The sequence below is a fragment of the Pristiophorus japonicus genome, chromosome 3 (genome assembly GCF_044704955.1).
Source record: "Pristiophorus japonicus isolate sPriJap1 chromosome 3, sPriJap1.hap1, whole genome shotgun sequence".
NCBI lineage: Eukaryota > Metazoa > Chordata > Chondrichthyes > Pristiophoridae > Pristiophorus > Pristiophorus japonicus.
Window position 1 is genome coordinate 223,729,205 of NC_091979.1, and position 12,388 is coordinate 223,741,592.

The 12,388-nt window shown below is 51.7% G+C and overlaps 1 protein-coding gene across 5 annotated transcripts in view; it reads right to left on the bottom strand.

The window, feature by feature from the left end:
* LOC139260128 (poly(A)-specific ribonuclease PNLDC1-like) overlaps positions 1 to 12,388 on the bottom strand; it is a 166,785-nt gene that overhangs the window by 98,130 nt on the left and 56,267 nt on the right. For all 5 annotated transcript variants that reach the window (XM_070876318.1, XM_070876319.1, XM_070876320.1 and 2 more), the window contains 2 exons: positions 3,050 to 3,150; positions 1,945 to 2,024 (listed from right to left, as the gene is read on the bottom strand). In XM_070876318.1, coding sequence (XP_070732419.1) covers positions 1,945 to 2,024; positions 3,050 to 3,150 — 181 coding nt within the window. The remainder of the gene's footprint in view (positions 1 to 1,944; positions 2,025 to 3,049; positions 3,151 to 12,388) is intronic.

A 12,388-nucleotide genomic window follows, 5' to 3' on the forward strand; every position in this document is an offset into this window, starting at 1 on the left:
ACACAGAATGAGAGACCGAGTGAGAGAGAGAGACAAAGTGAGAGAAAGAGCGCGAGACAGGGTGTGTGAGAGAGAGAGAGAGAGAGAGAGAGAGAGAGAGACACAGAGACAGGATGAGCGAGACAGAGAGCGAGCGAGCGAGACAGAAAGAGATGTAGAGACGGCGCGAGAGACAGACAGCGAGCGCGAGAGAGCAAGACAGAGCGAGAGCGCGAGAGAGCAAGACAGAGCGAGAGCGCGAGGGAGCAAGACAGAGCGAGAGCGCGAGGGAGCAAGACAGAGCGAGAGCGCGAGGGAGCAAGACAGAGCGAGAGCGCGAGGGAGCAAGACAGAGCGAGCGCGAGGGAGCAAGACAGACAGCGAGCGCGAGGGAGCAAGACAGAGCGAGCGCGAGGGAGCAAGACAGAGCGAGCGCGAGGGAGCAAGACAGAGCGAGCGCGAGGGAGCAAGACAGACAGCGAGCGCGAGGGAGCAAGACAGAGCGAGCGCGAGGGAGCAAGACAGAGCGAGAGCGCGAGGGAGCAAGACAGAGCGAGAGCGCGAGGGAGCAAGACAGAGCGAGCGCGAGGGAGCAAGACAGAGCGAGAGCGCGAGGGAGCAAGACAGAGCGAGAGCGCGAGGGAGCAAGACAGAGCGAGAGCGCGAGGGAGCAAGACAGAGCGAGCGCGAGGGAGCAAGACAGACAGCGAGTGCGAGGGAGCAAGACAGAGCGAGAGCGCGAGGGAGCAAGACAGAGCGAGAGCGCGAGGGAGCAAGACAGAGCGAGCGCGAGGGAGCAAGACAGAGCGAGCGCGCAAGACAGAGCGAGAGCGCAAGACAGAGCGAGAGCGCGAGGGAGCAAGACAGAGCGAGAGCGCGAGGGAGCAAGACAGAGCGAGAGCGCGAGGGAGCAAGACAGAGCGAGAGCGCGAGGGAGCAAGACAGAGCGAGAGCGCGAGGGAGACAAAGAGAGAGAGAGAGACAGAGCGAGAGTGAGAGAGGGAAAGAGAGAGTCAGAGAGAGATGGAGAGAGGCAGAGAGAGTGAGAGACAGAGAAAAAGAGAGAGAGAGAGAGAGAGAGAGACATCGGGAGAGTGAGGAAGAGACAAAGACAGAGCGAGAAAGAGAGAGATTCAAGAGAGACAGACAGGGAGAGATTAAGACAGAGAGAGAGAGAGAGAGAGAGATGTAGAGAGAGACATACAAAGTGCAAGAGACAGCGTGAGAGAGAGAGAGAGAGAGAGAGAGAGAGACGGAGAGAGAGAGAGAGAGAAACGGAGAGAGAGAGAAACGGAGAGAGAGAGAGAGAGAGAGATGTAGAGAGAGACATACAGAGTGCAAGAGACAGCGTGAGAGAGAGAGAGAGAGAGAGACGGAGAGAGAGAGAGAGAAACGGAGAGAGAGAGAGAGAGAGACGGAGAGAGAGAGAGAGAGAGAGAGACGGAGAGAGAGAGACGGAGAGAGAGAGAGACGGAGAGAGAGAGAGAGAGACGGAGAGTGATGGAGAGAGAGTGATGGAGAGAGAGTGATGGAGAGAGTGAGACAGAATGAGAGAGAGAGAAACAGAGAGCGACAAAGGGAGAAACAGAGTGAGAGAGAGCGAGAGAGTGAACGAGTGAGACAGAGAGAGAGAGCGAGAGAACGAGAAAGAGAGGGGGTGCCAGAGTGAGAGAGAGGCACAGAGAGAGAAAGAGTGAGGGAGAGAGAGAGAGAGAGTGAAAGACATAGGGAGAGTGAGAATGAGGTCGAGATTGAGAGATAGTGAGATTGAGAGAGAGATTGAGAGAGAGATTGAGAGTGAGACACAGAGAGTGAGACACAGAGAGTGAGACACAGAGAGTGAGACAGAGACAGAGAGAGACCGAGAAGGATAGGGAAAGATGATTAGATCTGGTGCCCTCCATTACCATTACCATTACGAACTGATCACGTCTCTGACCCCACCCACCAGATGATCGGCCTCACCGTGTCCTGATCTTTGACTTCGGTCCAGATGTTGATCATTCCGCTCCGCAATAACAGCTGCACCTCGAAGATCTGGAGACCTGGAAGTGAAATCGGTAGTTAGAGCAGGTTAACTAAAACCGGCCCCATACAGCCCTGAGCCTTATAAGCACAGAGCAAGAAAGGCCCAATCCATGCCAGGCCTCTGCTGAGTTAACTCCACACCACTGCTCTTCCAATATTGGCTGTGGGATCCTTTACATGCACCCGAGAAGACAGACGGCACCTGGGTTTAAAATCTCATGTGGAAGAGAGCAGTGACCTTTTAACAGTGCAGCACTCCCTCAGTACTGCCCCTCTGACAGTGCAGCGCTCGCTCAGTACTGCCCCTCCGACAGTGCAGCACTCCCTCAATACGGCCCCTCTGACAGTGCAGCGCCCGCTCAGTATTGCCCCTCCGACAGTGCAGCGCTCCCTCAGTACTGCCCCTCCGACAGTGCAGCGCTCGCTCAGTACTGACCCTCCGACAGTGTAGATTTACAAAAATGTTGCCTGAACTGGAGAATTTTGGCTATGAGGAAAGAATGGAGATGCTGGATCTGTTTTCTTTGGAACATAGGAGGCTGAGGGGAAACCTGATTGAGGTGTATAGAATTATGAGGGGCCAGGATAGAGTGGATAGGAAGGACCTGTTTCCCTTGGCAGAGGGGTCAACAACCAGGGGGCATAGATTTAAAGTAATTGGGGGGACATCTAGGGGAGATATATGAGGGGAAAATTCTTCACCCAGAGGGTTTTGGGGGTCTGGAACTCACTGTCTGAAAGGGTGGTAGAGACCGAAACCCTCACCACATTAAAAAAATACTTGGATATGCACTTAAAGTGCCGTAACCTACAGGGCTACGGACCAAGAGCTGGAAAGTGGGATTAGGCTGGATAGCTCTTGGTCGGCCAGCGCGGACACGATAGGCCGAAATGGCCTCCTTCCGTGCTGTAAATTTCTATGATTCTATGATTCTTTGTGCAGCTCCCTCAGTACTGCCCCTCCGACAGTCCAGCGCCCCTCAGGCATTGTAGTGCTCCCTCAGTACTGACTCTCCGACAGTGCAGAAAGTGGTGCCCTTACCTCTTAGGTTGGAGAGAGTGAGCGAGTCTCCCTCCTGTGCATGTACGACCCATTCTGAAACCTCAGCAATTGTTATCTTCAACAGATCTTTCACTACTGAACTGGAACACAAATTATGAAGCGATACATTACATACACAGGATATACAGCACAGAAACAGGCCATTCGGCTCAACCAGTCCATGCCAGTGTGTTTATGCTCCGCTTGAGTCTCCCGTCATTCCTCATCTAACCCTATCAGCATACCCTTCTATTCCCTTCTCCCCAATATGCTTGTCTAGCATCTATAATGCATCTATACTATTCGCTTCAACCACTCCCTATGGTGGCGAGTTCCACATTCTCACCACTCTCTGGGTAAAGAAGTTTCTTCTGAATTCCCTATTGGATTTCTTGGTGACTAACTTATATTGATGGCCTCTAGTTTTGCTCTTCCCCACAAGTGGAAACACTCTCTCTGCATCCACTCTATCAAAACCTTTCATAATTTTAAGACTTTAATTAGGTCACCCCTTAGCCTTCTTTTTTCAAGCTACAAGTTTAGCATAACATCACTAGTTTTCAATTCTATTCCTCTAGAAATAAACCCTAGTCATTGGTTTGCCTTTTTATGCCCTTGTTAACCTGTGTCGATACTTTTAGTGATGTGTATTTGCACTCCCAGATCCCTTTGTTCCTCTACCCCATCATTCTCACACCCTCCAAGTAATGTGACCTCCCTATTCTTCCTACTAAAATGTAATATCTCACATTTATCTGTGTTCAACTTTATTTGGCAATTGTATGCCCATTTTGTGAATTTAGTAATGTCCTCCTGTAATTTGTTGCAGTCCTCCTCAATATTGACTATCCCCCCCCAATTTGGTGTCATCGCAAATTAAGACAATGTGTTTGAGATTCCAAAGTCTAAATCACTACTATAAATTCTAAGTAACAGTGGTCCCAGCACTGATCCTTGTGGAACACCACTAACCACCTTCTGCCACACTGAATATCTACCTTTTACTCCTACTCTCTGCTTTCTGTCTTGAAGCCAACTAGCTATCCATTCTGCTACTTGTCCCTTATGTGGTACCTTATCGAAGGTCTTTTGAAAATCTAGATAAAACACATCTACTGCCTTACCCTATACTCTATTCTTTCTGTTACCTCTTCAAAAAATTCAATGTCGTTGGTCAAGTGAGTCGTTCCCTTTTGAAATCCAGGCTGACTATTAATTAATATATTTTTAGTTTCTAGATGTACTTCTATGTTCCCCTTTAGTGGGGATTCCATTATTTTTACCAGCACCGATGTTAAGCTGACTGGTCTATAATTCCCCGGACATGTTCTATCCCCCTTAAAGATAGGTATTACATTAGCTACCTGCCAGTCCTTTGCCACTACTCATTTTTCAAATGAATTATTAAATGTGTGTAGTAAGGCCATTGTAGGATAAAGAAAGAACTTGCATTTCTGCAACAAGTTTTACCACCTTAGGACGTCCTAATACACTTTAGAGGCAATGAAGTGGAGTCACTGTTGCAATGTAGGAAGCGTGGCAGCCAATTTGCACACAGAAAGCTTCCACTAGCAGAAATGTGATAATGACCCAATAGTATGTTTTTGAGTGTTGGTTGAGAGATAAATATTGGCCCCAGAACAGTGGGAAGAAGTTACCCATGGTATTCTTTCAATAGCGGCAGTGGGATATTTTACGTACAAATGAGGGGGCAAATAGGCCCTCTGTTTAATGTCTTATCTCAAAAGTTAACACCTCTGACAATGCAGCACTCACTCAGTACTGCTCTCTGATAGGACAGTGCTCCCTCGATATTATCCCTCAGACAGTGCAGCGCTCCATCAGTACTACCATCTCCCGCAGTGCCGCGCTCCCTCAGTACTGACACCAACAATGTAACGCTCCCTCAGTACTGCCCCTCCGACAGTACAGCACTCCCTCAGTACTTCTCCTCCAACAGTGCAGCGCTCCCTCAGTACTGCGCCCCGAAAGTGCAGCACTCCCTCAGTACTGCCCCTCCGACAGTCCAGCATTCCTTCAGTACTTACTGCCCCAACGTCAATGCATCTCTCCCTCAGTACTGGCCCTCTGACAATGCAGCGCTTCATTAATACTGCCCTCAGTACTGCTCTCCGAAAGTTCAGCGTTCCCTCAGTACTGCCCTGCCGACAATGCAGCGCTCCCCCGGTGCAGCTCCTCCGACAGTGCAGCGATCCCTCATTACAGCCACTCCGACAATGCAGCGCTCCCTCAGTACTACCATTCCAAAAGTGCAGCACTCCCTCAGTACTGACCCTCCGACAGTGCAGTGCGCACTCAGTACTGTCCCTCCGACAGTGCAGCGCTCTCTCAGTACTGGCCCCCGAAATTGCAGCGCTCCCTCAGTACTGCCCTGCCGACAATGCATTGCTCCATCAATACTGCCCTCGGACAGAGCAGCACATCCTCAGTAATGCAATTCCAACAGTGCAGCACTCCCTCAGTACTGACCCTTCGACAGTGCAGTACTCCCTCAGTACTGACCCGGCAGTGCAGCACTTGCTCAGTACTTCCCCTCCGACAGTTCAGCGCTCCCTCAATACTGCCCCTACGCTAATTCAGCGCTCCCTCAGTACTTGACTCCGACAATGCAACGTTCCCCAGTACTTCCCTCCGACAGTGCAGCAATCCTTTAGTACAGCCACTCCGACAATGCAGCGCTCCCTCAGTCCTACCATTCCAAAAGTTCAGCATTCCCTCAGTACTGCCCCATCAATGCAGCGATCCCTCAGTACATCCATTTGGACAGTGCAGCACTCCCTTAGTACTGACCTGCCAACAATGCAGCACTCCCTCAGTACTGCTCCTCGACAGTGCAGGATTGCCTAAGTACTATCCCTGCGACAGTGCTGCTCTGCCTCAGTACTACGCCTCTGATATTGTAACACTCCTTCAGTACTGTCCTCCGACAGTGCAGCACTCCCTCAGTACTGACCCTCTGACAATGCAGTGCTCCCTCAATACTGGCCCTAAACAGTGCAGCGCTTCCTCAGTATGGACCCTCTGACCGTGCAGCGCTCCCTCAGTACTTCCCCTCCGACAGTGCAGCACTCCCTCAGTACTCTCCCTCCGACAATGCAGTGCTCCCTCAGTACTACCCCTCCGACAGTGCAGCACTTCCTCAGTAATGCCCCTCCGACAATGCAGTGCTCCCTCAGTCCTTCCCTCTGACAATGCAGCATTCCCCAGTACTTCCCTCCGACAGTACAGCGACCCCCGAGTACTGCCCCTCCATTAATGCATCGCTCCCTTAGTACTTTGTAGCACTTCCTTAGTAGTGCCCCTCTGACAATGCAGCGCTCCCTCAGTGTTGCCCCTCCAACAGTGCAGCGCTGCCTCAGTCATGCCCCTCCAAACTCTGCAGCACTACCGCAGTTCTGCTCCTCCAACATTGCAGCGCTCCCTCAGTACTTCCCTCCCAAACTTCAACGCTCGCTCAGTACTGCCCTGCCGATGGACAATGAATTGCTCTCTCAGTACTGCCGCTCCGACAGTGCAGCACTCTCTCAGTACTGCCCCTCCGACAGTGCAGCACTCTCTCAGTACTGCCCCTCCGACAGTGCAGCACTCTCTCAGTACTGCCCCTCCGACAGTGCAGCACTCCCTCAGTACTTCCCCTCCGACAGTGCAGCGCTCCCTCCGTACTGCCACTCCGACAGTGCAGCGCTCCCTCAGTACTGTCCTTCCGACAGTGCAGCGCTCCCTCAGTACTGCCCTTCCGACAGTGTAGCATTCCCTCAGTACTGCCCCTGTGACAATGCTGCGCTCCCTCAGTACTTCCCTCCAACAGGGCAGCGCTCTCTCAGTACTGCCCCTCCGATAGTGCAGCACTCCCTCAGTACTTCCCCTCCGACAGTGCAGCACTCCCTCAGTACTTCCCCTCCGACAGTGCAGCACTCCCTCAGTACTTCCCCTCCGACAGTGCAGCACTCCCTCAGTACTGCTCCGAAACAGTGCAGCACTCTCAGTACTGATCCTCCAACAGTGCATAGCTCCCTCAGTACTTCCCTTCCAAACAGTGCAGCACTCCCTCAGTACTTCCCCTCCGACAGTGCAGCACTCCCTCAGTACTGTCCTGCCAACAATGCAGCACTCCCTCAATACTGGCCATAAACAGTGCAGCGCTCCCTCCATACTGCCACTCCGACAGTGCAGCGCTCCCTCAGTACTGCCCTTCCGACAGTGTAGCATTCCCTCAGTACTGCCCCTGTGACAATGCTGCGCTCCCTCAGTACTTCCCTCCAACAGGGCAGCGCTCCCCCAGTCCTGTCGATTGTAAAGTCCGTACTCTACAGTATGAAACCACACAAGGCACATTCTAGGGACAAGGTCACTGTGTGACCTTAACTCTTTATTCATAGGACTTCAAAGACGATGACCCTGCGTGGGACCTCCCTTTTTATACCTGTGAGATCAGGTAAGGAGTGTCTCCCACAAGTTCACCCCTTGTGGTCAAGGTGTGCATCTAGGTTGAGTGTATACAGTAATACAGTGGTGTTACATTGTGGTTACAAACATGACATGACCTTCCCCCCCCCCCCCCCCCGCCGCCCTCCCTCTCAAAGTCTTATTGGGATCATAGGTTTAGTCTTTCAGGTGGTCTACGCTCCCTCGTGGAGCGCCGCAGTTGGGGCTCTGGTTGTTGGACACTGACGTGAGTGTCTGTCACCTGTGGTGATTCCGGCCTGTCCGGGCTGACCGCAGGGACTGTGCATTCTTCTGATTGCTCTTGTTGCTCGTTCACTGGCGGTGTTGTGATCTCCATCTCATGGTCTTCTTCAGATTCCTCCGTGTTATTGCTGAACCTTTTTTTTTTTTTACTTGGTCCAGATGCTTACGGCATATCTGACCACGATGACCCTATTCCCCACTTTGTCAATTACAGTGCCCTCAGGCCATTCGGGCCCCATGGCGTGATTGAGGATAAATACAGGATCATTTATTTCTATACATCTCCCCCTCGAATTACGGTCATGGTACTCGTTTTGTGACTTGCGCTTGCCCTCAACTATGTCGGTCAGGACTGGGTGAATGAGGGACAACCGAGTTTTGAGTGTCCGTTTTATTAGTAGCTCTGCGGGCGGGACCCCCGTGAGCGAGTGCAGTCGGGATCTATAGACCAGCAGGAGACACGATAGGCGGAATTGTAGGGAGGGTCCTTGAATCCTGAGCATACCTTGCTTAATGATTTGGATCGCACGTTCCACCTGGCCATTGGAGGCCGGCTTGAACGGCGCAGTTCTGACGTGGTTGATGCCATTGCCCGACATAAACTCTCGGAATTCGTAGCTTGTGAAACATGGGCCATTATCACTAACCAGGATGTCCGGCAAGCCATGGGTTGCAAAGATCGCACATAGGCTTTCCATGGTGGTGGATGACATGCATGAATTCAGAATGATGAACTCGATCCATTTCGAGCATGCATCGACCACAATAAGGAACATCTTTCCCATGAACAGGCCCATGTAGTCAACATGAATGCATGACCATGGCCTGGTGGGCCAGGGCCATGGGCTGAGCGGGGCCTCCCTGGGGGCATTACTCAGCTGGGCACATGTCGTGCACCTGCGAACAGTGTTCCAGGTCTGAATCAATTCCAGGCCACCAAACGTGTGACTGGGCAATGGCCATCATTAGCACAGTGCCTGGGTGCTCGCTGTGGAGTTCCCTGATGAATGCCTCCCTGCCCTTCTGGGGCATAACTACCCGGCTGGCCCATAGTAGGCAGTCGGCTTGGATGGAGAGCTCATCCATCCGCCTGTGGAACGGTCTGATCTCGTCAGGGCATGCTCCGTGTGTGGGCGCCCAATCCCCAGTCAGGGCACATTTCTTAATCAGAGATAGGAGGGGATCTCTGTTTGTCCAGATTTTGATCTGGCGGGCTGTGATGGGGGAGCCTGCGCTGTCAAAGGCATCGACAGCCATGACCATCTCGGCGCTTTGCTCAGCTGCCCCATCGGTGGTGGCCAGTGGAAGCCTGCTGAGTGAGTCAGCGCAATTTTCAGTGCCGGGCCAGTGCCGGATGGAGTAGTCATAAGCAGACAGCATGAGAGCCCATCGCTGTATGCGAGCTGATGCGTTGGCATTGATAGCCTTGCTATCTGACAACAGGCATGTTAATGGCTTGTGGTCAGTCTCTAATTCAAACTTCCTACCAAAGAGGTACTGATGCATTTTTTTTACACCATAGACACATGCAAGCGCTTCCTTCTCGACCATCCCATATCCCCATTCTGCTTGAGAGCGCGACCTGGAGGCATAAGCCACAGGTTGTAGTTGATTCTCAGCATTGCCCTGCTGCAACACGCACCCAACCCCATAGGACGATGCATCACATGTCAGAACCAATTTTTTTTTTAAAAACAGGAGTTGTACAGGGTCAACAACTTGTTTGAACAAAGTAGGTTTCGCGCCCGATCAAAAGCCTGTTCCTGACAGTCCCCCCAAAACCAATCGCAACCCTTACACAGGAGCACGTGTAGCGGCTCCAACAACGTGCTTAAGTCCGGCAGAAAGTTCCCGAAATAGTTCAACAGTCCCAGGAATGAACGCAACTCCAATGTGTTGCAGGGCCTGGGTGCTCGTCGAATCGCCTCTATTTTGGATTTGGTGGGCCGAATCCCATCTGCAGCAACCCTCCTGCCCAGAAACTCAACCTCAGGAGCTAAGAACAAACATTTAGACTTCTTGAGTCGCAGGCCTACCCGGTCCAGTCGGCGTAGCTCCTCCTCCAGGTTATTCCTCGGTGTCACGACCCGTGAGGAGGATGTCGTCCTGGAATACGATCGTTCCAGGAATGGATTTAAGGCGGCTTTCCATGTTTCGTTGAAAAATCGCGGCCGCTGATCGAATGCCAAACGGGCACATGTTATAAATGAACAGTCCCTTGTGCGTGGTGATTCGTCGGCCAGTTCCTGGGTCATATAGGCTGAAGGTCCAACTTGATGAACAGCTTGCCGCTTGCCAGCGTGGTGAAGAGGTCCTCCACTCTCGGGAGTGGGTATTGATCTTGTAGGGAGACCCGATTGATGGTGGCCTTGTAGTCGCCACAGATCCCGACAGGGCCATCCGCTTTTAGGACGGGAACGATGGGACTCGCCCAGTCGCTGAATTCAACAGGCGAGATGATGCCCTCTCTCAACAGCTGGTCCAATTCGCTCTCGATCTTTTCCCGCATCACATACGGCACCGCTCTGGCTTTGTGGTGCACTGGCCTGGCATCCGGGGTGATGTGTATCACTACTTTAGTGCCTTTGAAAGTTCCGACGCCAGGTTGGAATAGTGAATCGAATTGTTGTAGGACTTGTGAGCACAAACTTCGTTCCACAGATGACATTGCGTGAACATCCCCCCATTTCCAGTTCATCTCGGCTAACCAGCTCCTCCCCAACAGTGCAGGACCATTGCCCAAGACAATCCAGAGCGGCAGCCGATTCACTAACCCATCGTGTGTGACAGCCATCATTGCACTGCCGAGCACCCGAATGATTTCTTTAGTGTAAGTCCGTAATTGTGTCTCAATACGTGCTAATTTGGGTCTACTGGCTTTAAGTGGCCATAGCTTCTCAAATTGCTGAAAGTCCACGAGTGACTGGCTGGCCCCAGTGTCCAGCTCCATGCGTATTGGGATACCGTTTAATAAAACCCTTATCATCATTGGTGGCGTTCTGGTGTATGAACTGTGAATATTCGCCACATGGACCCACTGAACCTCGGGTCCATCGATTTGCCCCAAAAGTCATCCTGCCTCACAGAACCCTCTTCATACATCCACCTCATATATTAGTCTGGTTGCAGGCTTCCTGCACATTCGAGCTAAGTGGCCACTGAGATTGCAGTTCCTGCAGACAAACTGTTGAAATCTGCAAGATCTAGCTGAGTGTTTTTCCCCACACCTCCAGCAATTAGCTCCCCGATCAATTTGCTAAGTTCTTCAAAGGTTTTGTCCACCGGCTTTTCGGGTGCTAGTAAGTCCTTCATGAGCACTTAAGTCTTTCGTCCGCAGCTTGTCAAAAGATGAGCCCTTCGCTTGTCGGCCGCTGCAACCCCCAGCCATTCTTTCGTAACGAAGCTTTGCTGAAGCCCCTCGACAAAATCGTCCCAGTCTTCCCCAACACAGTACCGTCCCTCTGTGCTACCGGTGGCTATTCTCGTGGGTCGCGAATTCCCGTTTCTGGTCGCCAATGTAAAGTCCTTACTCTACAGTATGAAACCACATGAGGCACATTCTGGGGACAAGGTCAGTCTGTGACCTTAACTCTTTATTCACCGGACTCCAAAGACGATGACCTTGCGTGGGACCTCCCTTTTTATACGTGTGTGATCAGGTAAGGAGTGTCTCCCACAAGTTCACCCCTTGTGGTCAAGGTGTGCATCTAGGTTGAGTGTGTACAGTAATATAGTGGTCTTACATTGTGGTTACATACATGACATCGACAATGCAGCGCTCCCTCAGTACTGCCCCTCCGACAGTTCAGGCTTCCCTTGGTACAGCCACTCCGACAGTGCAGCACTCCCTCGTACTAGCAGTCCAAAAGTTCAGCATTCTCTCAGTACTGCCTCTCCGACAGTGCAGCACTCCCTCAGTACTGCCCCTCCGACAGTGCAGCACTCCCTCAGTACTGCCCCTCCAAGATGCAGCACTCCATCAGTACTGCCCCGCCGACAGTGCAGCGCTCCCTCAGTACTGCCCCTCCGACAGTGTAGTACTCCATTGGTACTGCCCTACGACAGTGCAGCAGTCCCTCAGTACTGACCCTCTCAGATACAGCACTCCCTCAGTATAGCGCTCCCTCAATACTGGCCATTAACAGTGCAGCTCTCCCTCAGTATAGAAAATAGGTGCAGGATTAGGCCATTCGGCCCTTCGAACCTGCACCGCCATTCAATGAGTTCATGGCTGAACATGCAACCTCAGTACCCCATTCCTGCTTTCTCGCCATACCCCTTGATCCCCCTAGTAGTAAGGACTTCATCGAACTCATTTTTGAGTATATTTAGTGAATTGGCCTCAACAACTTTCTGTGGTAGAGAATTCCACAGGTTCACCACTCTCTAGGTGAAGAAGTTTCTCCTCATCTCAGTCCTAAATGGCTTACCCCTTATCCTTAGACTTTGACCCCTGGTCCTGGACTTCCCCAACATTGGGAACATTCTTCCTGCATCTAACCTGTCTAAACCCATCAGAAGTTTAAACGTTTCTATCAGATCCCCTCTCATTCTTCTGAACTCCAGTGAATACAAGCCCAGTTGATCCAGTCTTTCTTGATATGTCAGTCCTGCCATCCTGGGAATCAA